This window comes from Leucoraja erinacea, chromosome 9 (genome assembly GCF_028641065.1).
Source record: "Leucoraja erinacea ecotype New England chromosome 9, Leri_hhj_1, whole genome shotgun sequence".
NCBI lineage: Eukaryota > Metazoa > Chordata > Chondrichthyes > Rajiformes > Rajidae > Leucoraja > Leucoraja erinaceus.
In genome coordinates, this window is record NC_073385.1 from 63,919,014 (window position 1) to 63,943,284 (window position 24,271).

Below are 24,271 nucleotides of genomic sequence, written 5' to 3' on the forward strand. Positions count from 1 at the left end.
AATTCTGCAGAAGCTGTGTAGGCCATGTCAATGGATATTTTTAAAACAGAGATGGAGAGATTCTTGATTAGTACGGGTGTCAAGGGTTATGGGGAGAAGGCAGGACAATGGGGTTAGGAGGGAGAGATGGATCAGGCACGATTGAATGGCGTAGGCTTGATGGGCTGAATGGCCTAATTCTGCCCCTATCACTTATGACCTTGACCTATCTTCACCAGGAAAGAGGGTGCTACAAGGACCAGTGAAGGAGGAGATTGTTGAGATCTGATATATTAAAAATTGATAGTATGATGGTATTAGAGAGATGAAGGAGGTCATTATGGACTGGCGATAATATTTCAGTGCCCTGTTGATAGGGGGGTGATGCGGAAGGACTGCAAAGTGACACTTGTTTAAAAAAAGGGAGCAAGGATAATCCAGCAACTCCATGTTGGGAAATTTTTCCGAAACATTGATCCAGGACAGGATTAATCATCAGCTGGGGGAAAATTGATTCATTAAGGCAAACCAGCAGGAATTTGTCAAGGGCAGAAATAGAAAGCTTAGATTTAAAATGAGAGAAAGGAAAGATTTTAGATGGATCCGAAGGGTAGCTTTTTCACACAGAGGGTGGTGCATACACAGAACGAGCTGCCGGAGGTAGTGGTATGATTACAGCATTTTAAAGACACATGGACAGGTACATCGATAGGAAAGGTTTGTAGGGGTCAGGGCTAGGTGCAGGTGAGTGGGACTACCTCAGTTTGACAAGTGTGTTGGCATGGATGAGTTGGGCCTATTTTGCTGCTAAACCCTGTTTAACAAATTTGAGAATGTTTTGATGAGGGAATAAATAGATGTCCTCTTGCATCTTTCCAACAAAAGATGTAAAACTAACCAGCCTACTTATTTGTGAGCCTTCCTCGTTTCTTAAACAAGGAAGTCTCAATGACTGTTTTCCAACTGCCTTGTACCCTCCTGGAATTTAGTGAGGTAAGAAAAATTCCACCCCACAGGTCTGCTCTCAATGCCACCACTTCCTTGAACCCCCCTGGGGTACAAGTTATCGGATCTAGGTGATTTTATCCACCCTGTGAGTCTCTCCAATACCTTACCCCATGTGATTGGATTTATTTTATTATTATTTGAAGTTAGCCCATCCTTTACCTAATGGATATGTAGTTATAGTTTTACTTTTAGTTCTGGTTTTAGTTTTCAGTTTTTGGTTTTAGTGATACAGCGTAGTGTCTGATGCAATAAAAATTGATTTAGCCTATCTGCCATTTTTCAATTAATTTCCCAGCTCATTTTCCGGAGGTCACACACCTTCTACAGCTGATTTATTTATATATCTGTGTAAGCTCCTGCTATTTCTTTTGATATCGCACACGTCTTCTCTCAAAATTAATCTTCCCCATTATTACGAGCTTGTTAGTCTTTTGCTGAGTCTCTGCCTGTAACTTTGCTCATAAACAGTAGGTCAGTGCAAATTTCAACCACACACGGGCAGTGCAGAGGATAGAGCCATGACCTCTGGTTTACATGACAGACAGACTCCTGGCCATCTGGTGGTCCTGGCCCAGCGTGTGACTAACGTTGAACTCGGACATCCGTGAATCAGCTGCAGCTGACCAGTGTCCGTGAAACCTGACCAAGGTCTCGTTCTGTGACACAAAATGCTGGGGTAACTCAGCGAGACGGGCGGCATCTCTGGAGAGAAGGAATGGGTGAGGTTTCTCCAGACTCATTGTGTGTCGTTGTTTTGCAGGGGGTGATTCCGCTGGGCGGATGCATCGTGGAGGCAAAGGAGGAGTCCAACATGCCCTTTGTGATGAAGATTTCGCACGATGATTTCCACGTAAGCCCTTGGGTCTGTACTGGGGTGGGGAGAGTCTAACTGGAGAAATAGGCATGAAACTGGAATTGGCGAGGGCAGGAGATGGTGGTTTTAACGTTGAAGAGGGCAAGATCGGGCAGACATCGGTCTACTTCTACCTGATGTCTTCTCCTTCTATAGTGAAGATAGACACAAAAAGCTAGAGTAACTCAGTGGGACAGGGAGAAGATCCCCGGAATGGTCAGGATGGGCATTGAGAGATCCCGAGGAGGGTGGGAATGGGAGCCCCCAGTAATGGGTGATGGTGGTCACAGACACTGGGAGTGGGAGGGAGAGAGTAGAGGCGCCAGGATTGAGGGAGGTGTCCAAGAGCTCTGGAGTGGGAGGGAGCGGGATCCGAGACACCAGGAGACCCTGGGAGTGGGTGGAGGACATTGGAGACTCTGGGAGTGGGTGGAGGTTGGAGACTCTGGGAGTGGGTGGAGGTTGGAGACCCTGGGAGTGGGTGGGGGTTGGAGACTCTGGGAGTGGGTGGAGGTTGGAGACTCTGGGAGTGGGTGGATGTTGGAGACTCTGGGAGTGGGTGGAGGTTGGAGACTCTGGGAGTGGGTGGGGGTTGGAGACTCTGGGAGTGGGTGGAGGTTGGAGACTCTGGGAGTGGGTGGAGGTTGGAGACTCTGGGAGTGGGTGGTTGAGGTTGGAGACTCTGGAAGTGGGTGGGGGTTGGAGACTCTGGGAGTGGGTGGAGGTTGGAGACTCTGGGAGTGGGTGGAGGGTGTTGGAGATGTCAGTTCAGAGCGGTGTTGGACCCAGCCCTTGACTGACGACTGATACTGCAGTGTCCACAATGCCTGCTGCATCGCTGTTTAAACAAGACAGCCAGAACGTGGTCCGCTTCCACTATAGAATGGGATTGTAGATACAAAAAGCTGGAGTAACTCAGCAGGACAGGCAGCATCTCTGGAAAGAAGGAATGTGTAACATTTCGGGTCAAGATCCTTCTTCAGAATGTGATTACCCCGTTTAATGTAACTAATTCACCCCAGCACACGTAATGCGGTGAACCCAATCCATTTATTAAATTGCACTGCGTGGGCTCTGTTGCAGCATGGACAGAAACACAGAGCAAATTAACTTGGGCTAAATATTAATTTAATTACACGAGCAATCAATAAATGGATACCAGCCAATTGCTTAACTTGAGTGAATTCTTTCAATAGGGTCTTGGCACTGCCCAGCTTGCGGGGGTTTTTGAAGGCTCCACTGTCTTTCTGCTACTTGTCACACCCTCGCATCCCTTAATTGTGCACCCTACCCTGCCAGCAACACCACACTCCCAAATGACAATCCTATCAGGAAGAATTATTTTTCTTAGAAGATGTGCAACGGAAATTCTGCAGAGTGACATTGGAGTTAAAGGGGATTAATTGACGTGGGCAGGTTGCTTGAGCTCCCTTAAAGATTGCAAAGAACAGATTTGATGAGGTTGATGTTCATTGTGGACACAGCCCAGACCATCACACAAACCAACCTCCCTTCCATTGCCTCGCGCTGCCTCGGCAAGGCCAGCAGCATAATCAAGGACGGGTCGCACCCTTGCCACTCCCTTTTCTCCCCTCTCCCATCAGGCAAAAGGTATAGAAGTGTGAAAACGCACAGCTCCAGATTCAGGGACAGTTTCTTCCCAGCTGTTATCAGGAAACTGAATCATCCTACCACAGTCAGAGAACAGCGCTGAACTACTATCTCATTGGTGACCCTCGGACTATCTTAGATCAGACTTTGCAGTCTTTACCTTGCACTAAACATTATTCCCTTATCTGTACACTGTAAATGGCCCGATTATAACCATGTCTTGGTTTTCAGCTGACTGGATAGCACGCAACAAAAAGCTTTCCACTGTACCTCGGTACACGTGACAATAAACTAAACTGAACTGAGAAGCTATTTTGTGCAATGGGGCACTAGGACCTTAATGTTCCAGTCTAGCCACACAGGGCTGATGTCGGGAGATGCTCCCTCATTCAGAGAGAGGGGAACTTCATCCCACAAATCCATGGAAGCTGCTCACCAATTGTCAATGTCGAAACTGGAAGTAATGGTTGATAAAAATCAAAAATCAAACTGCAGATTTTGGAAGTCTGAAAATGTATTTAACTGAGATTAGTTGAGGAAGTGTTGAGGAAATACTGCAACTGGGAGTTAGTGTCATAGTGATACAGTGTGGAAACCGCCCCTTCAGCCCAGCTTGCCCACTCCGACCAACATGTCCCAGCTACCCTAGTCCCACCTGCCTGCGTTTGGCCAATATCCCTCTAAACCTGTCCTATCCATGTACCTGTCTAATTGGTTCTTAAACGTTGGGATAGTCCCTGCCTCAAGTACCTCCTCTGGCAGCTTGCTCCGTACACCCACCATCCTTTACGTGAAAATGTTGTACTCAGATTCCTATTAAATCTTTTCCCCTTCACCTTAAACCTATGTCCTCTTGTCCTTCAATCATGGCTGATCTATCTCTCCCTCTCAACCCCATTCTCCTGCCTTCTCCCCATAACCCGGACGCCTGTATTATCAACAATCTATCTATCTCTGCCTTACAAATATCCATTGACTTGGCCTCCACAGCCTCCTGTGGCAATGAATTCCACAGATTCACCACCCTCTGACGAAATAAATTCCTCCTCATCTCCATCCTAAAGGAACGTCCTTATAACCTCTGGTCGTGGACTCTCCCACTAGTGGAAACATCCTCTGCACATCCACTCTATCCAGGCCTTTCACTATTCGGTAAGTTTCGATGAGATGTTGCAGAGGGACCCAGGCCAAGATGGAAGAAAATCTGGGGACTGCTTTGTCATCTCCGTGCATTAACTCAAATCTAGTACAGTAGATATTGTAATTCCATACCCTGACAACAGCAGTAGGTGGTCCTATTTGCTGAGGTGGTCCTTGCCCCTGCAAGACAGGTTCCCTCTCGTGGGCAAGTAGGTGGGATGGCCTGTTCTCTGGAGAACTACCTCTCACCTCAGACAGCCTACATTTGTCACTTGGTGCTTCCGAACCTCTTTATTTGAATGAATCATACTATTTCCCTGTCCAATTTATACATTTCACCAGCGCTCTGATTCTCACACGTGGAGCTCGTTGCTTTCAGCATGACCTGGTAATATGAATGTATCATTAATGCAAACTCTGTCCTTCCTTCCCAGGGGAACATTTTACTCGCAGCGGAGACTGAATTTGATCAGCAGCACTGGCTGCATATGCTGCAGGAATCCGGGAAGGTGTAAGTGCACTGAAAGATCCGATGATGTATTGGACAGGCTGGTGAAATGGGCCAGCTAAATATATTTAAACAAGTGAATCTTTGCAGCCGGATTTAGTTTAGTTTAGAGATACAGCATGGAAACAGGCCCTTCAGCCCACCAAGTCCACACTGACCATTGATCACCCGTTCACACTAGTTCTCTGTTGTCCCACTTTCGTATCCATTCATTACATTTAAACGGCAATTTTACAGAAGCCGACTCAGCCCGATCCATTACTATTTGATTCCAGCTTGTTCATTATTACTATTGCTTTCTTGTTCCCTGTTTTTCCCCTCTCCCTCCTCCCTCAATACGATATGACACAAACTTTATTTATCCAAGGAGGGAAATTGATCTGCCAACAGTCATAAAAACACAAGATACATGAAACATGGAATTAAAGTGACGAGTGGAAAGGCTTGGAAAGACTCAAGCAGAAGAGTTACATTTGCCGTGCGAGTCATTCTGGCATCCATGGAAGTTTGGATGCTACAACTGTATCCAGGACCTCCGTAGACATTTCCGTCAATGCCCCAGGATGCAGGTCATCGGGCCCAGGGAATTTTATTGCTTTCCACCTAACTAATCTCTCCAGTGCTAATATTTTAATGTTGCTGAATCATCTGAGCCTTTCATTGCATCTGTTGTCCAAGAGGTTTTCTGTGTCTGAACATAAAAGATGAATTTAATTTCACCTCCAAGCACTCACATCCCTTGTATAATTTCTCCTGTCTCAGATAGACACAAAATGCTGGAGTAACTCAGCGGGACAGGCAGCTTCTCTGGAGAGAAGGAATGGGTGATGTTTCGGGTCGAGACCCTTCTTCAGACCCGGAATGTTGCCCATTCCTTCTCTCCAAAGATGCTGCCTGTCCCGCTGAGTTACTCCAGTATTTTGCGTCTAACTTCGATTTAAACCAGCATCTGCACTTCCTTCCTGCACATTCACCTGTCTCTGTCTGTAAGAGGATCTTGTTATCTTTGGCGAATTATATAATTTAATACATTTATGGATGCGTCCACCGTGGGTAGACCGAGATGCCAGTGCAGTGTGTGATGGTGAGCAGGCCAGATGTGGGATAGAATGAGTGGGCAGAAGGTTCACACTGACTCCCCCTTCTCTCCACAGAACGTGGCAGAATGCACAACTCGGGGAGGCGATGATCGGAAGCCTGGAAGCCCAGGGCTTGCAGCTGGCCAAGGAGAAGCAAGAGTACTTGGGTCAGAGTCATTCAGCACAGAAACAGGCCCTTCAGCCCATCGTGTCCATGCCGACCACCGTACTTATTTACACCCATCATGTTCACCAACATTTGGTCCACTGTCTTTGCGTATTCATTTAGATCATTAAATATCGTGAGGGTCCCTGCCTTCACCACCCTCTCAATCAGTTCAGTTCTTTCCAGATTCCAACCACCCTCTGCGGGAAATAATATCTCTACACATCCCCTCTAAACCGATCCTTCACCGTGCACCTACAGTATACCCTCTAGTTTAGTTTAGTTCAGAGATACCGAGCACAAGCAGGCCCTTCGGCCCAACGAGTCCGCACAGACTAAAGGTCCCCGCGCATTAATACTCTCCGACACACACTAGGGACAATTTACACATACACCAAGCCAATTAACGTACAAACCTGGATATCTTGGGAGTGTGGGAGGAAAGCGAAGGTCTCGGAGAAAACCCACGCAGGTTACGGGGAGAACGCACAAACTCCGCACAGACAGCACCCGTAGTCGGGATCGAACCCGGGTCTCTGGCGCTGCAAGCGCTGTAAGACAGCAACTCTACCGCTGCACCACCGTGCCTCTAATTCGAGATTCTCATTATGGAAAAAGGATTGACTGCCTACCCTCATAACTTGTATACCTCTATCTGGTCACCCCTCAGTTCTAGGGAAATAAGCACAAGCCTATCAAATCTCTCCCCATAACCAAATACCTTGTATCCAGGCAACATCCTGGTGAATATCCCTGCACTCTCTCCAGTTGGCTACATTCTTTCTGTAGTGAACTCCAGCTGTAGCCAAAACCAAGTGTTATATAAAGTTGTAATGTGACATCGCTGCTCGTGTATCTTCTACCACGGTGGATGAAATAAACTATCCCACTTGGCCTCTTCACTACCCTGTCCCAATGTGCTGCCACTTTCAGCAATATATGGACCTGTACCCCAAGATTAACCTATGATGAGCGTTTGTTGGCACTGGGCCTGCACTCGCTGGAGTTCAGAAAAATGAGGGGGACCTCATTGAAACGTACAGAATAGTGAAAGGCTTGGATAGAGTGGATGGGGAGAGGATGTTTCCACTAGTGGGAGAGTCTAGGACTAGAGGTTATAGCCTCAGAATTAAGAGACGTTCTTTTAGGAAGGAGATGAGGAGAAATTTCTTTAATTAGAGGGTGGTGAATCTGTGGATTTTTTTGTCACAAAAGGCTGTGGAGATCAATGGAGAAATTCTTGAATAGTACGGGTGTCAGAGGCTATGGGGAGAAGGGAGGAGAATGGGGTTAGAAGGGAGAGATAGATCAGCCATGATTGAATGGTGGAGTGGACTTGATGGGACGAATGGCCTAATTCTGCTCCTATCACGTATGATCTTATCACCCTCGGTTCATCAGCAGTCACTGGGGCCCAAACACCTCCTGTGTACGTCACACCTTGTGTGTGATCTTCCAAGCAAATGCCACACTTCATTGAGATTTCATTGTCCTATCTGGGACACATGACAATAAACTCTCTTGACTTGACTTGACTCTTGGAATCTCATTGCCTCGTTCCACTTCCCAGCTGGTCGACACCCGCCGCAGCCTTAAACCATCCTCCTCCTGACCCACAACGCCAAAAACCTCTGTGACGCCTGCACCCCTGCTCACCATTACCTCTGTGGGTTAGAACAAGCAGCAGAGGCCTCCTGAATTGATACGGTGACCAACAGCAGAATCAGCTATGGTCAGTCACTCCTCCTCCAGGTCCATTTCTATTGCTGAATTTAATCCAGGAATAAGTGATGTGCATTGGGAACTGATGGTGCTGCAGTGTGCAGAGCTGCCTACCACAAGAGGGTCATCCCCCGAGCCTGGGTCATAGAGATATATAGCATGGAAACAGGCCCTTTGGCCCAAAGCCCATGCTGACCAAGATACCCCATCTATGCTGGTCCCATTATAAATGTAATTGTACCTGCCTCAACTGTGTTGATTAGCACGGGTGTTAGGGGTTATGGGAAGAAGGCAGGAGAATGGGGTTAGGAGGGAGAGATTTTGTAAACCTCTATCAGACTATCCCTCAGCCCACAACATCCCACAGAAAAAAGCCCCAACTTATCCAGTCTCTCCTCGTAACTTAAGCCCTCAAGTCCCCGCCATTCTCTTTCCTAAAGGAACGTCCTTTAATTCCTCTGGTCCTACAATCTCCCACTAGTGGAAATTTCCTCTCCAGGCCTGCACCCTCTCGAACTTAATCACATCCTTCCTGTAGAGTGGTGATCAGAACTGCACATGATACTCCAGGTGCAGTCTCACCAACGTTGTGTACAGTTATGCCATGATGTCCCAACTCCTGTACTCAATGCCCTGACCAATGAAGACAAACATACCACATGCCTTCTCCACCATCCTGTCTGTCTGCGTTGCCACTTTCTGGGAACCATGTACTTGCGCTCTTGTTGTCTCTGCTCTAACACGCTCCCTAGGACCCTAGCAGTTAAATTCCACCTGCCATTCCGTAGCCCACTTTCCCTTTTGATCTATATCCGTACCAAGGTGACCAGACACCTCAATGCCTGACTGGATCAATACCAGATTGTTACTTTTAATTAATTATCAGTAAGTTAAGGGCCTATCCCACGAGCATGCGACTCCATGCGGCAAGCGCGACCTAAAGGGCCGGTCCCACCAGCACGCGCCTGCATGCGGCAAGCACAACCAAACCAGAAGCGGGGGCCGTGTGGAGGTTGAGTGAGTGACATGAAGTTCGAGCGAAGTCCGCGGGAAGTTCGCATGTAACGTACAGCGTCGAGGTGGCTGCGGGCCGGCAGGCAGTTGACGTGCAGAATTTTTGAACACGGTCAGTTTTTCGGAGCCCCGCGCGATGTTGGGACCAGCTCCGCACAACTCCATACGGCTCCGGCGATCGAAGTGGGACCGGCCCCGCGAGGCCGCACGGCTCAAGCGACCACGTTAGGTCGCACTTGCCACATGCAGGCGCATGCCGGTGGGACAGGCCCTTTAGGTCACGTTTGCCGCATGGAGTCGCATGCTCGTGGGACAGGCCCTTTAGTCATCAGGACCCTCCTGGTTTGGTGGGATCTTCTATTTGCTCCCTACAGAATGTGTCAATGAGATAACAGTTACTCTCAGATGGGGCAAGGACAGGGGTTGGTCTCTCAAAAAAGGTATTCATGAACCTTTACCTTGAACTAAACGTTATTCCCTTTCCATGTACCGATACACTGTAAATGGCTCGATTGTAATCATGTATTGTCTTTCCGCTGACTGGATAGCACGCAACAAAAGCTTTTCACTGTACCTCGGTACACATGAAAGTAATAAACAAAACTGAACTGGGCATTTAGTGACAATCCAACAACCCCACAACCCCGCAGCTACACCCAATATTCCATTTACAGATTTTTCTGAACTGAATTGAAAAGTTCAAAATGCCCTGGTGAGATTGAAGTGGGATTTCTGGTGCAGTAGAGTCATAGAGTGATACAATGTGGAAACAGGTCCCTCGGGCCAACTTTCCCACACAAGCCAACATGTCCCATCTACACTAGTCCCACCTGCCTGCGTTTGGTCCATATCCCTCCAAACCTGTCCGATCCATTACAGTAATTTCAGTAATGAAACGGTTCACACAGTCCAACGTTAACACTTGCCACTCTTCAGTCTCGTCCCCACTGATACCTACTCTGGCCACTGCTGGGACGTAGACTGGTCTTGCACTGCTTACTGGCAGCATTTAACTAACAGCTGCTGTGTGGATGTGCTTTACAGACAAGCTGATGGAGGAGACCGAGGAACTGTGTCTGCAACGGGAGCAGAAAGAGGTTAGAGAACAAAGAATCACAAAATTAATCCCCTCACTTTTATACTCTGCCTATCCATTCCCTTCTCCCCTCTTTCTCTTCTTCTGTGTGTCTCCCTCATCCCTCCCTCCTTCCTCTCCGCTCTCTCCTTTCTTCCGTTCACTCTCCCCTCCTCTCCTTCCCTTTTCCCCTCCCTCCTCCTTCCCTCCCTTCCTCTTGCTTTCCCTCTCTCCATCATCCCTCTCCCTCCTTCTGTCCTCTCTCCCTCCTTCCCTTCTCTGTCTTTCCCACTAACCATCAGTTTTACTTTTGGACACACGCATTCTCTGTTGCTTCAATGTCTTGAAGATTTAAGTTTTTTGCACTTAGCACTGTGTTCAACCGGTTTGTAAAGATCCACATTGAGTTCAGAAGTGCCTGTGAGAGTGAGAGAGCGTTGCTTTGAAGGCCATCTCCATTGTGGCTGTACATGTTTACATGGATGTTGATTCAATTGCAGGAGCTGCAGCGACTAAACCATATCCTTGAGGCGGAGAAAAACAAGATTGAGGAAATGGTGCAGGATTTGAGGTTGGAGCAAGAACAGATAAAGAGGTAAAACTGCGGCGGGCCGGTTGTTTGGGGCTCATGCCCACCTGATTGTGATACTGATACTCACCTTCACATCACATTAGATCAGGGACAGGTAGTTCCACACCCAGCTAAACAAAAGAGTCTGTGCCCACCGCCATACACCACTGGCTGTAGGCTAGACTCATAGACTAGACTAACCCTTGACTAAACATCAGTGACTGGAGTCTATGATGCCACAGGCAAATGGAAAGAGCTCAGATAGGCATTTGGTATGTACATGTAGGACCAAAGGGCCTGTTTACGTGCCAGATACACCTCTGGCTCCATGACCATTTACACTAATCTGACATTAATCCCATCTGAAGATACAGGGAACTGCAGATGCTGGGATCTTGGGCAATACACAAAGTGCTGGAGGGACCCAGCAGATCAGGAAGCATCTGCGGAGAGAATGGATGGATATTTTGGGTTGGGACCCTTCTCGGACTGGTTGGAATAGTGGGGAGAAAGCTGAGAAAGAGTGTAGTGTATGGTGCGATTGGCTGCCTAGTTGACACTGACCAATGTAATGGGAGTGTAGATCATGAGGCGAATGGGCTGAAGGGCCTGTTCCTTTGTTGTGCTCTTCAGTGTGCAATGTTCCATACATTAATCAGTTATGCTGTCTGGATCAAGAGCATTGTGAACAGATTAGGCCATGGAGTGGATGAGTGGAGCACCATTTAACACCCTTCCAATCTGAGTGCACAGGTTATTGCTCCTTTCACTATGTAACAATACAAAGAGAACAAGAATTTGTCCCTAATTACATGAGCTTTGATTTCTGCTGATGGTATCAAATGAGGGTCTTGACATTTTATCAGGATGCATCACAGCTTGTTTAGGGAACAGCTTCATCCAGGTCCACAAGAAATTGCAGAGAATTGTGGACACAGCCCAGACCATCACACAAAACAATCTCCCTTCTATTGGTTCCATTTATACCTCTCGCTGCCTCGGTAAGGCCAGCAGCATAATCAAGGGCAGGTCGCACCCTGGACATTCCCTCTTCGCCCCTCTCCCATCAGGCAAAAGGTATAGAAATGTGAAAACAGCACACCTCCCGATTCAGGGGCAATTTCTTCCCAGCTGTTATCAGGCAACTGAATCATTGTACCACAACCAGAGAACAGTCCTGAGCTACTATCTACCTCATTGGTGACCCTCAGATTAACTTTGTGAAGAAAGGTCTCGACCCGAAATGTCACCTATTTCTTCGTTCCATAGATGCTGCCTCACCCACTGAGTTTCTCCAGCATTTTTGTCTACCTCGGACTATCCTTGATTGGACTTTGCTGGCTTTACCTTGCACTAAACGTTATTCCCTAAAGGTTCTGTCCCCTATACGAGTTTACCCAAGAGCTCTCCCGAGTTAAAAAAAAAATCAAACTTGTGGTAAGTACGTAGAATGTAAGTAGCAGGTACATCGGAGCTCAGGACATCTCTTAACGGCTCGTAACGCTAACAGCAGGTACTCGGGAAACGCGGTAAACTCGTGAAGTTTTTTCAACATGTTGAAAAATGTCAACGAGAGCCCCGAGTACCTACGAGCGGCTATTACTGTAATTCTCCGAGTTCGAAACAGCGGAAACTCTTGAATTACCTCGTACAGTGGGACAGGCCCTTTATCATGTATCTGTACACTGTAAATGGATTGATTGTAATCATGTATTGTCTTTCTGCTGACTGGATAACACGCAACAAAAGCTTTTCACTGTACCTTGGTACTCGTGACAATAAACTAAACTGAAACTGAAACTGAAACGACTGCATGGCTCCTTGAAGCCTACATTGAATACATACCTCTATGGTAACTCATCCAAAAAAGTCACGTTATACGACATCCACACTCCACATTTTCTAGTTAATACTCAAATTCCTCTGGTACATCCGTTAATATTTTTCTGAGTTGCTATTACTATTATCACTGCAAACTTCTTTTACTAAGGTTGGCGGACATGCAGAAGTGGTAATGAGTCGGGTGTTATTTGTTTGCAGTGAGCTGGAGGTGACGGTGAAGTCATTAACGGCAATTGAGGAAGAAAAGAAAGATTTGCACCAACTATCAGAATCCCTGCAAAACAATTTAGAGGTGAGTGTTTGAAAGAGGCATAGATGAAGGATGAGTGATGGTTGAGAGCAGGCTCCAGGCTGATGCTGACTACATCAGGAGCGCTGACTCTTGGCTCCTTGGCTGTGCTGTGTCGCCTACTGCTCAATGCCTCTCAACTCCGTCAAACCCTGTTTTGAAGGACTGACACAATGCCCAGCTTGATGCTTGAGTAATTCAGCATTAAAGACCATAAGATCATCATGTGATAGGAGCAAAATTAGGCCATTCAGCCCATCAAGTCTCTTCAATCATGGCTGATCTATCTCTCCCTCTTAACCCCATTCATCTGCCTTCTCCTAACCCCTGACACCCGTACTAATCAAGAAGCTATCTGTCTCTGCCTTCAATATATCCACTGTCGGCCTCCACAGTCTTCTGTGACAGCGAATTCCACAGATTCACCACCCTCTGACTAAAAAAATTCCTCCTCATCTTCCTAAAAGAATATCCTTTAATTCTGAGGCTATGACCTCGCCCTAGACTCTCCCACTGGCGGAAATATCCGCACAACATCCACTTTATCCAAGCCTTTCCCTATTCTGTTCATTTCAATGAGGTCCCCCCTCATTGGCAGCAAACTTAGGTCAATTATATGTCATTATGGGAAACGAGAATCGTGGAAGATGCCCGGAATCTGAAGTAAAAACAGGGAGAGGCTCCAGCAGATCAGACAGCGGCCGTGGAGAGTGAAAAAGAGTTAATGTCGCAATGGAACTGATCATCTCGGAGATCATTGACCTGAAAGTCTTTCCTTTACTTATAGTTTATTGTCACATGTGAGAAGGCACAGTGAAATTCTTTGCTTGCATACCTAATCAATTTCGTCCAGAGATGCTGCCTGTCCCACTGAGTTACTCCAGCATCTTGTGTCTATCTTCTGGCAATGAGGGGGCCTGGTTGCGCAGAGTTTGGAGAATCACAGTTCCAGAGTTACCAGTGTGTGATATCTAAGAACAGAGTTTAGGATATGAATCCATGCAGAAGAGTGCATTGTACGCATTGCTTTAATGTTCTCCTTGAGAGTTTGTGGACGATGATGTGTTCTGGGGAGACTGTGAAGAGCACTCATTGTTCTGGACTCCCGCAAAGTTGGGGGAGTCCAGAACCAGGGGCCACAGTTTAAGAATAAGGAGTGAGCCATTTAGAACGGAGATGAGGAAACACTTTTTCTCACAGAGAGTGGTGAGTCTGTGGAATTCTCTGCCTCAGAGGGCGGTGGAGGCAGGTTCTCGGGATGCTTTCAAGAGAGAGCTAGATAGGGCTCTTAAAGATGGCGGAGTCAGGGGATATGGGGAGAAGGCAGGAACGGGATACTGATTGGGGATGATCAGCCATGGTCACATTGAATGACGGTGCTAGCTCGAAGGGCCGCAAGGCCTACTCCTGCACCTTGTCTGTTGTCTATAGTCTATTATATTGCTTCTGGACTGTGAGAAGTTCTCATTGAGAGTTTGTGGACAGTGAAGGGTCCACACTCCTTGGTGATGCTCCACCATTCACTGGATTGCAGCCAATCTACTCACTCTGAATAATGAGGACATTTCAGATGTCCTTTGGTGTGGATTTGCCTCATCCAGTGGAGCAGATGCGGAATTATATACTATCAGGTCATCCGTCAGCCTCCTCTTCTTCAGGAAAATAGACCTTTATCTATCCATAATGACTCTGCAAAATCGGACCACCCAGTACCAACCCTGAAGAGAGTCATAGTCGTACAGCACGAAAACAGGCCCTTTAATACAACCCGCCTACACTGACCAAGGTGACCATCCAAGTTAGTTGGCCTCATATCCCTGCCTTATAAATATTGTTATTGTACCTGCCTCAACTACTTTCTCTGGCAGCATGTTCCATGGTTTTCCCTCAGGTTTTGAAGATATTTTTCCACTCCCACTTTAAACCTATGTCCTCTAGCTTTTACTAACCCCTAACCTGGGGAAAAGATTGTGGATTCTCCCTATCTATTCCCCTCATGATTTTATACACCTCTGTAAGATCACCCTTCAGCATCCTGTGCTACAAGGAATAAACTCCTAGCCTGCTCAATGTCTCTCCATAGCTCAGACCCTTAAGTCCTGGCAACATCCTTAAATTTATCTGCACCTTTCCAACCTTTCGATTGAACGCAATACCAGTGCATCCTCACAATGCCATTACCTTAACTGTAAAGGAACCCAGATGCTGGTGTGCATTTTATTCTCAATTCCCTGACTGGAGCCCAGCCCAAAAACTCTTTGTCCACCTGTGACCCTTCTGGGATCTGTGCATGTGACCAGATCACTGATGCACACCAACATTGCCACGTGTGGATGCGATGAGTTCTACATCGTAGATCCGTAGATCCAGACCCTTCAGCCCACGATGTCTATTTATACTAATCCCCATTTTCCCTGCACTAAAATAGTATCCAAATAATTCGATTTAAAATCTTCAGTGACTTTTGCCTCTGCTCTCAAATTCAAGGATCACAACCCATATTTTGCCTGGGAGCCCAAACTCCTTGTGGTCCCTTCTGATCTGTGCATTGACCATCACTGATGCATGCCAACATTGCCACGTGTGGATGCGATGAGTTCTACACCGTAGATCCAGACCCTTCAGCCCACTCTGTCTTTGCTGACCACGATGTCTATTTATACTAATCCCATTTGCCTGCAATAATTCCATATTCCTCTGTGCCTTGCTCATTCAAGCACCTCTCAGATGCCTCTTAAATGTTATGACTGTCTTCACCACCATCTCCTCTGGCAGCTCATTCCAGATACTAGCTACTCTTTACGTGAAAAATCTACCCCTGAGATTCCCTTTGAACCTTCTCCCTTTCACCTTAAACATACGTCCTCTTTTTTTAATACACTTCCCATGGGAAATAAACTCTAGCTACCTATGGTACACAAAAATGCTGGAGAAACTCGGCGGGTGCTGCTGCTGCAGTTCCTTCTTAAACACTAGCTATCTACGCCTCATCATATATCTTGGTGACCAGAACTGCATTCAATACTCTAAGTGCGGTTTCACCAAATTCAAGTACAGTGGTAATATGATGTCCGAACCCTGATATTCAATGCACTGACTGATGAAGGCAAATGTTCCAAATGCCTTCATTGCCACTCTGTCTCCCCGTGTGGCCACTTTTGGGGAACTATGTACCTGCACCCCTTAGGATAGTCTATTCAGCAAGGCACGCCTGAGCCACTCACTGTGTATGTCCAGCACTTTGATAAGAGAGGTGAACCTCTTTAGAGGTTCATGCCCATTCCAAAACAGACATTAAGTGGAGTTAGTGTGGGAAGGAACTGCAGATGCTGGTTCACTCCGAAGACATGCACAAAGTGCTGGAGTCACGCACGGGGCAGGCAGCATCTGTGGAGAGAATGGATGGGTGATGTTTTGCGACGTGATCCTTCTTCGGGAAGGGTTTGTTCTGCTGCTCACTGGCACTGGGTCGCCGGGAGCTGTCTCAAACCGGCCTGCACTGACCTGCCTTTCTCTCCGCTGTTACAGACTCTGTCGCAGGAAAAGCAGAGGACCCTGGAGAAGCTGCAGGACAGCGAGCAGCAGACACAGCAGCTGACCAGCCAGAACGTGCAGCTGTCCGAGTCCAGTGGCTCCTTCCGCACCATCCTGCAGCGCATCGAGGACGACATGAAGAAGCTGCAGGGAGAGAAAGTGCTGGCGGAAGAAAGGTGAGAGAGGGAGGGAGGGAGAGAGCGGAGGGGGGAGGAGAGAGGGGGGGAAGGGGGGAGAGGGGGGGGGGGGGGGGGGGAAGAGGGGGGGAAGGGAGGAGGGGGGAAGGGAGGAACAGAGGGAGGGAGGAACAGAGGGAGGGAGGGAGGAAGGGAGGGGGGAGAGGAGGAGGGGAGGGGGGAGAGAGAGAGAGAGAGGGAGGGACAGAGGGGGGAGGGAGGAGGGAGAAGAGAGCAAGGGTGAGGGAGAGAGGAAGGGGGGAAAAGAGGGAGGGAGGAGAGAGAGGAAAGGAGAGGGAAGAGGGAGGGAGAGGGGGAGGGAGGGTTAGAAAGGAGGGAGAGTGGAAGAGAGGGAGATGGAGATGGAGGGAGGGAGAAAGTGCAAGAAAGGAGGGTGCATTTCTGGGAGGTGATACTATAGGCAAGGTGGACAGCAGGAAAGGCACCGAGCAAGGTAGTTATGGAGCATAGGCAGACTGAAGGGTGTACCACAGGCTGGGTGTACAGTCGAGAGGGTTTACTGCAGGGAGGGATTATATAGTGCATGTAGAGGAGGGAGTAACGCCAGTGGGTATATTGTAGGGAGGAATACAGGGAGGGAGATGGGGAGGGTGGAGATAGGGGGATGGACAGAGGTGAAGGGTCAGTGGAGGATGGGCAGGCTGGACAGTCAGTGGGGGATGGGTAGTCAGTGGGTGGGGAGGGGGGGGTTGGAGGTGGACGGTCAGTGAGGATGGGTCTGGGTAGCTGTCCGTGGGTGGGGATGATCAGGGGTCAGTGGGGGGAGGGGTTAATTGGGGGAGAGAGTTCAGTGGGGGAGGGGTCAGCAGGTCAGCAGGAAGAAGTCAGCGGGGGGAGAGGTCAGGGGGAGAGAGTCAGCAGAGGGGAGAGGTCAGCAGAGGGGGGTAAGTGGTCTGTGGGGTTGGCCGGGGGGGAGTGACGGGGCACTGACCCCAAGCCCCCCGTGGTGTCCGCAGGTTGCGGGAGAGGGAGCAGCGATCGTTGGCGCTGCAGGAGGAGCGGGAATTTTACTCCAGCCAGTCCCGGGAGCTGCAGCTCTCACTGTCCGAGCTCACCGCCGCGAAACAGCAGACTGAGAGCGAGCTGAGGGTGAGGCGCCGGGGAACATCCAGCAACAGACACATACCCTGGGGCATGGGGGGGGGGGGGGGGGGGGTGAGAGTCAGAGGATGGTCTGAGGTGTTTGTGGGTGAGGTATGAGGGGTTAGTGTTGTGTGAGGGGGTGAGGGTTGGGAGCGGGGGTTGAGGTGGGGTTGAGGGGTGAGGATTGAGGGGTGAGTGATGCATGGGAGGTGAGGGGACGGGGTGTAGGGTGAGTGGCTGTTGCCTGCTTCTGACCACGTCGCTGCTGAAGTGTGCTGCTCCTTAATGTTGAGCAGAACCTGTGGAGCGCTGAGATCACATGGGTAATTAACTCTTCGGATAAATCACAGGAGGGGTTGTTCCTGGGACTCCCGCAACCTCTGGACCTGCCTGTGCTTTGGTTGGGTACTTTAAAACCTGATCACCCAGATGCACTTGCCAGGAAAACACTTCAGATCCAAAACCAGTGACCTCTGCTTAATAGGGGCAAATGTAGCAGTGTGAAGAGTCCCAGTTATACAACACGGAAACTAACCCTGCTATCCTCTCCGCCCAGATAATACCATCTCATTTGCTTGCATTAGGACCATATCCCTCTGCGCCTTGCCCATTGAAGTGTCTGTCTACATTGTCTCTTAAATGTAGTGACTGTACCTGACCCAATCACCTCTTCTGATAGAACCTTCCTGACAGCAACCACTGTCTGTATGTAAACAAAAGCTTCTTGATAAACCTTCTTCTTGTTCTTCTTCTGTAGAAGGGTCTCGACCCGAAACGTCACCCATTCCTTCTCTCCAGTAATGCGGTCTGTCCCGCTGAGTTACCCCAGCATTTTGTGTCCACGTTTTTGTCTTAGACGTCGTCTTTTTTTTATGTCCCCACCGTGGGAAGGAAGTGTTGGGTGGAGTGGACTGGGTATAAAAGCCGTGGGTTAGCTCAGAGGCAGATTCCGACGAGGTGTTTATGGATGTAATTGAATCAATTTGTGCATTGATTGACTTTGATGCTTGGTGTCATTGGTTTAAGGTTTGTTTCACCTTCCCCAGTTACCTGGAGAGGTCTAGGTAAACAGGCAGAGGTGAACAGATGAAGAGTGGAAGGCAATCAAGCTATTGATGCAATGCTTGGTGGAAATGTATCCCAAAGATAAAGAGGGATAGAGGAGAAAGAAAGAACCACAATCTGTGGTGAACAAAGGAGGTCAAGAATGTTAATAGCCCTGTCCCACTGTACGAGTTCATTCAAGAGTTTGCCCTGATTCGAACTCGGAGATTTACGGTAATGGCCGCTCGTAGGTACTCCGGGCTCTCGTGGACATTTTTCAACATGTTGAAAAATCTTCATTAGTCTTGCCGAGCTTACCGCGTTTCCCGAGTACCTGCCGTTAGCGTTATGAGCCACTAAGAGACGTCTCCGAGTTCCGACGTACCCGCTACGTTCATTCTACGTGCTTATCACGAGTTTGATTTTTTTTTAAACTAGGGAGAGCTCTTGAATGAACTCGTACAGAGGGACAGGGCTTTAAGGGTGGCGCAGCTGTAGCATTGCTGCCTTAGAGCACCAGAGACCTAAGTTTGATCCCGACTACGGGTGCTTGTCTGTGTGCAATTTGGACGTTCTCCCCGTGACCTGTGTGGGGTTTTTTCCAGGATCACCAGATTCCTCCAAAGGCGTACAGGTTTGTAGGTTAACTTTGTAAATTGTCCCTAGTGTGTATAGGATAGTGTTAGTGTGCAGAGATCGCTGGTCAGTGCAGACTCGGTGGGCCGAAGGACCTGTTTCCTCGCTGTATTTCTAAACTTAACTAAATAACATTAAATAGAAAAGTATGGCAGATTTTTTCAAGGTGGTTGGGAAAAGATTTAATAGAAACCTGGGGGGTAACTTTTTCACGCAAAGGGTAGGTGTATGGAATGAGCTGCTGGAGGAGGTAGTTAAGGCAGGGACTATCGCAACATTTAAGAGACAGTTGGACAGATGCATGGACAGGATAGGTTTATTGGGATATGGGCCAAATGCAAGCAGGTGGGACCAGTGTAGCCGGGACATGTTGGCTGGTGTGTGCAAGTTGTGCAGGCGGGCTTGTTTCCACCCTCTATCACTCTATGACTATGACTCAGCCAAAGGCTGGTGGGCTGTTAGGAATAAAGTCCTAACCTGCCCAACCTCTCGCTATAGCTCGAGCCCACAAATCCTGGCAACATCTTAGTAAATCTTCTCTGCATCCTTTCCAAGTGCCCATCTAAGCCTTTCCCCTTGCCTGTGTTTGACCCATAATCTCTATCAAAGCACCTTGTATTTTGCTTGTGCAGCTTCCAACCCAGCGGTATGAATATTGACTTCTCTAACTTCAAGTAATCCTTGCTTTCCCTCTCTCTCTGTCCCTCCCCCATCCTAGTTCTCCAAGGAGCTTCACTGTCCAGATGAATCTTGCTGTTTGAGTGCCCCGTTGTCACCTTCTGCTCAGCTAACAATGAACCATTTAATATTCCCTTGAACAACGTCTGCTTTGATCTGTTGTTTTCACACCTTGCGCTGTCCTTTTTACGCAGTACAATTTCGTTGTACCCTTCCATATATCTAATCACCCTCCCCCCCGACTCTCAGTCTGACGAAAGGTCCCAACCCGAAATGTCACCCATTCCTGGTCTCCAGAGATGTTGCCTGTCCCGCTGAGTTACTCTAGCATGTGTCTATCCTCCAAACCTTTTCTATCCATGCCCCCGACCGTATGAATCCTGCCTCACACTGTAGACTAACCCAGTGGCACAGGGGCCGGAGACAAGAGGGACATCTCCCTCTAACTCAAATGGGGCCTTGTTTCTTGGGCCAGGAGGAGATGAAGTCTCGCGTGCAGCTGGAGCGCCGGCTGAAGGATGCGGAGGAGGCCTTGGTGCGGCTGGAGCAAGGGCTGTCCTCCAACGAGCGCACTGTCGAGAGGACCGAGCGGATGAAGGGAGACGTGGGCGAGCTGAGGAGTAAGTGAGCAGGAAGATGGCCGCGGGAACGCAAATGGTTTGTGGCATGGTCTAACCCCCTGCTGCCCCCCCCCCCTACCCCCCCCCCCCCCCCCCCCCCCCCCCACCCCCCCCCCACTCCCTCCCAGCCAAACCGATGGCCCTTCTTCAAAGGGGAGAGATTCAGGCAGTGAGTGAGGAGCGGGCGGAGGAGAGAGTTTTTGGTTTGGCTCCAAGGGTGCAGAGTTCCTTGAGGGTGGTGTGATGGATGAATTTGCGCAAGTATCAAAGGGAGAGACAGGCACAAAATGCTGGAGTAACTCAGTGGGACAGGCAGCATCTCTGGAGAGAAGGAGTGGGTGACGTTTCGGGTCAAGACCCTTTTTCAGACTGAAGGGGGGAATTCTCGTGGAGAGAATTAAAATAGAGGCAATTCTGCTAGGCAGGCTGAGTCAGGGGGCACTAGGTCTGGGGGAACTGGCTCGGGGGGCACTGGCTCAGGGGCAACTGGCTCGGGGGGCAACTGGCTCAGGGGGCACTGACTCAGGGGGCACTGGGTCAGGAGGCACAAAGCTGGGTGTGAGTCTAGCTTCAGATGGTGAGTGTACGAAGTGTGTGGTATTCAGAAGGATAGTGCTTCTTGTCCATCTCGTACCCGACCTCTGTTCTCCCATCTCTCCATAAGGTCATGAGATCATAAGTGATAGGAGCAGAATTAGGCCATTCGGCTCATCAAGTCTACACCGCCATTCAATCATGGTTGATCCATAACCCCTGATACCTGTACTAATGAAGAATCTATCCCTGCTTTAAAAATATTAATTGACTTGGCCTCCACAGTCTTCTATGGCAAAGAATTCCACCGATTCACCACCCTCTGGCTAAATAAATTCGTCCTCATCTCCTTCTTAAAGGAACGTCCTTTAATTCTGAGGCTTCGATCTCTGGTCCTAGACTCTCCCACTAGTGGAAACATCCTCTCCACTCTATCCAATCCTTTCACTATTCTGTATGTTTCAATGAGGTCCCCCCTCATTCTTCTAAATTCCAGCGGGTACAGGCCCAGTGCCGACAAACGCTCATCATATGTTAATCCACTCATTCCTGGGAACATTCTTGTAAATCTCCTCTGGACCCGCTCCAGAGCCAGCACATCCTTCCTCAGACATGGTGCCCAAAATTGCACACAATACTCTAAATGCGGCCTGACCAGCGCCTTTTGGAGCCTCAATCTCCACTGAGAAGCTCCTTGAAGCCATTGTTCTCTTGGAGTGTGGTTGTCCCTGACCAGTACAACCCCTTTGTTCGTCAAACCAATTTGCGTGAGTGAAACGTGAGGCCAGAGGGAGGGGTATGGGTGGAAAGAGACAGGGGAGGGGGAAGTGGGATAAAAGCAAAATATGGGACTCGACTAATAGGGTTGGGGTGGGGGGGGAGGAGGGAGATGAGGGGGAGGGAAAAGGAACAAGCTGACCAAAATGGTGGGAGAAATGTATGAGCATAGGGGTTGGGGGTTGGGACCACACGATCTTTGATCTATGAGCATAGGGGTTGGGACCACACGATCTTCATTCACTAAACTTGCCAACTGTCAGCAGCTCGGATGACGTGGGAGTTAACTCTGGAGCTACTCCCTGCCCCATGCGTGACCCATATACATGATGCTCCAGTACCACGGGATGTCGTGATGGAGTTAACTCTGGAGCCACTCCTTGCCCCATGCGCTGCCCATGTGTTACTCAGTGCTTGTCCTCCACAGAGTTCTTTGAGGAGTGCATCCGGAAGGCTGAGATCGAGGCCAACCTGCCGATCATCATGAAGAACTCTGTCTACGTGCAGCGGGCCGCCGCTCGCCGGATAAAGAGCTGCCGGTTCCGCCGGAGGAAGTCCACCGCCGTCTGGAACTCTTTCGGTGAGTGCCCGCCACCACGGTGAGGGGACCGGGAGGGCGATGGGAAGAGGAGTCTATATCGAGGGAAAGATGCGCAGTTGTGTTTGATTGGGGAAGAGATGGGTGGAGACCAGATGCTGAGTCCCTCGTCTTCCTGTGGTCCACCTGGGTGAAGGGGAAGATGAGGAGAAGCTCTCCAGCTCCTCCCCACGTACACATACACTGCCCCCTTTGGCTGATGGTCCCCATCGGCTAGCTGGCTGTTCACGTCAACAGCAGGCACCCTGGTGGCTGTTTTTGCATCTCCGCGCCCCGTTCCCTCAGAGAACAGTGGAAGCACTCACAGGCCGACTATTCCCTTTACCTGCTGGGGTGACCATTCTTTTTGTTCCCACACTTTTCCCCTGGGAACCGGTGTGGATCAGTAGAGGAGTTTACCAGCTGAATAACATCTGACTGTTGCAGGGGCGGAAATCCTGGGGGGGGGGGGGGCACGTTCCCCCCTACCCCCTGCTTTGAAACGATTTCCCCCCCCCCCCATGTTTTGTAATCCGGACTTTATCAGACGCTTTCTAGGGGCTGAATCGGCCCGTTTACGGGGCCTTTCAGCGCCCGGCGCAACTTAAAATCAAACTGCTGCATCAAGGCTCCTGATGTTGAAGCCACGCCGGGCGATGAAAGGCCCCGTGAACAGGCCAATTCAAGCCCCATGATTCAGGGCGGACGAAGCTGCTGTTACTGGAGTTAGGAGTCTGTCAATACCCAGGTCAGCTCCCGATGTTACCGTCCACAGGGCCCACAGCCGAAGCCTCGCATGTGCGCGCATGTGTTTGTTTGCGCATGCGCACGCACGGCCAAGAAACTGTTTTCCCCCCCCCCCATGTTTTGACAGAGATTTCATTTCCTGTGCCTGGACTGATGCATCACTGTGTAAACCCATCACAGTATGCCCCCCCCCCCCCCCCCCCCCCCCCCCCCCCCCATCTCAGCCTTTCTCTATGAGAAAGGAGAGCCCATGTGTTCAGCTACTAACGATTCTGCCCCTCAGTTCTGCTGTAATCCTTGCATGTTGCGCAGGGCAGAGCTGTGAACGGCTCTCCAAACGCATGCTAACCAAGGCTCAGTGTAAGTTTAACGTACGTTTTTCTTTCTGACCGTCTAGAAGTCAGCCTCGGGTGTAGGAAGGAACTGAAGATGCTGGTTTACACCGGAGATAGACACAAAATGCTGGAGCAATTCAGCGGGACAGGCAGCATCTCTGGAGAGAAGGAATGGGTGATATTTTGAGTAGAGACGTCACTCATTCCTTCTCTACAGAGATGATACCTGTCCAGCTGAGTTTAATTTAGTTTAGTTCAGAGATACAGCGCAGAAACAGGCCCTTCGGCCCACCGTGTCCACGCCGACCAGTGATCCCGCACTTTTACACTATTCTATCCTACACTAGTGACAATTTTACATTTACACCAAGCCAATTGACCTACAAACCTGTACGCCTGGAGTGTGGGAATATCTCTGAGATAATGTACTAAATCCAGCATTTACTCACGCATTTTGTGTCTATTACAGAAGTCAACTGCGGTCCTTTGCTTGCATGCTTTGTTGGTAGCGTTAGAGATTTGTGATACTAGATCCCTGTGCTCCTCAATTATATGTCTGCTTACCCGACAGCATGTGGCCCCCTGGTGCTCCTGCAGCTGTGACCTTCCTACCCCCTGGCTCAGGCTGCAGTGAGACGAGCTGCACCAGAAA

The 24,271-nt window shown here is 49.1% G+C and overlaps 1 protein-coding gene across 1 annotated transcript in view; it reads left to right on the forward strand.

Moving 5' to 3' along the window:
* The window catches only part of plekhd1 (pleckstrin homology domain containing, family D (with coiled-coil domains) member 1), an 80,064-nt gene that overhangs the window by 23,493 nt on the left and 32,300 nt on the right, over positions 1 to 24,271 (forward strand). The window contains exons 3-12 of the mRNA XM_055641016.1: positions 1,748 to 1,837; positions 5,026 to 5,102; positions 6,254 to 6,345; positions 10,125 to 10,177; positions 10,656 to 10,750; positions 12,767 to 12,860; positions 16,386 to 16,567; positions 17,545 to 17,677; positions 20,505 to 20,649; positions 22,388 to 22,540. Coding sequence (XP_055496991.1) covers positions 1,748 to 1,837; positions 5,026 to 5,102; positions 6,254 to 6,345; positions 10,125 to 10,177; positions 10,656 to 10,750; positions 12,767 to 12,860; positions 16,386 to 16,567; positions 17,545 to 17,677; positions 20,505 to 20,649; positions 22,388 to 22,540 — 1,114 coding nt within the window. The remainder of the gene's footprint in view (positions 1 to 1,747; positions 1,838 to 5,025; positions 5,103 to 6,253; positions 6,346 to 10,124; positions 10,178 to 10,655; positions 10,751 to 12,766; positions 12,861 to 16,385; positions 16,568 to 17,544; positions 17,678 to 20,504; positions 20,650 to 22,387; positions 22,541 to 24,271) is intronic.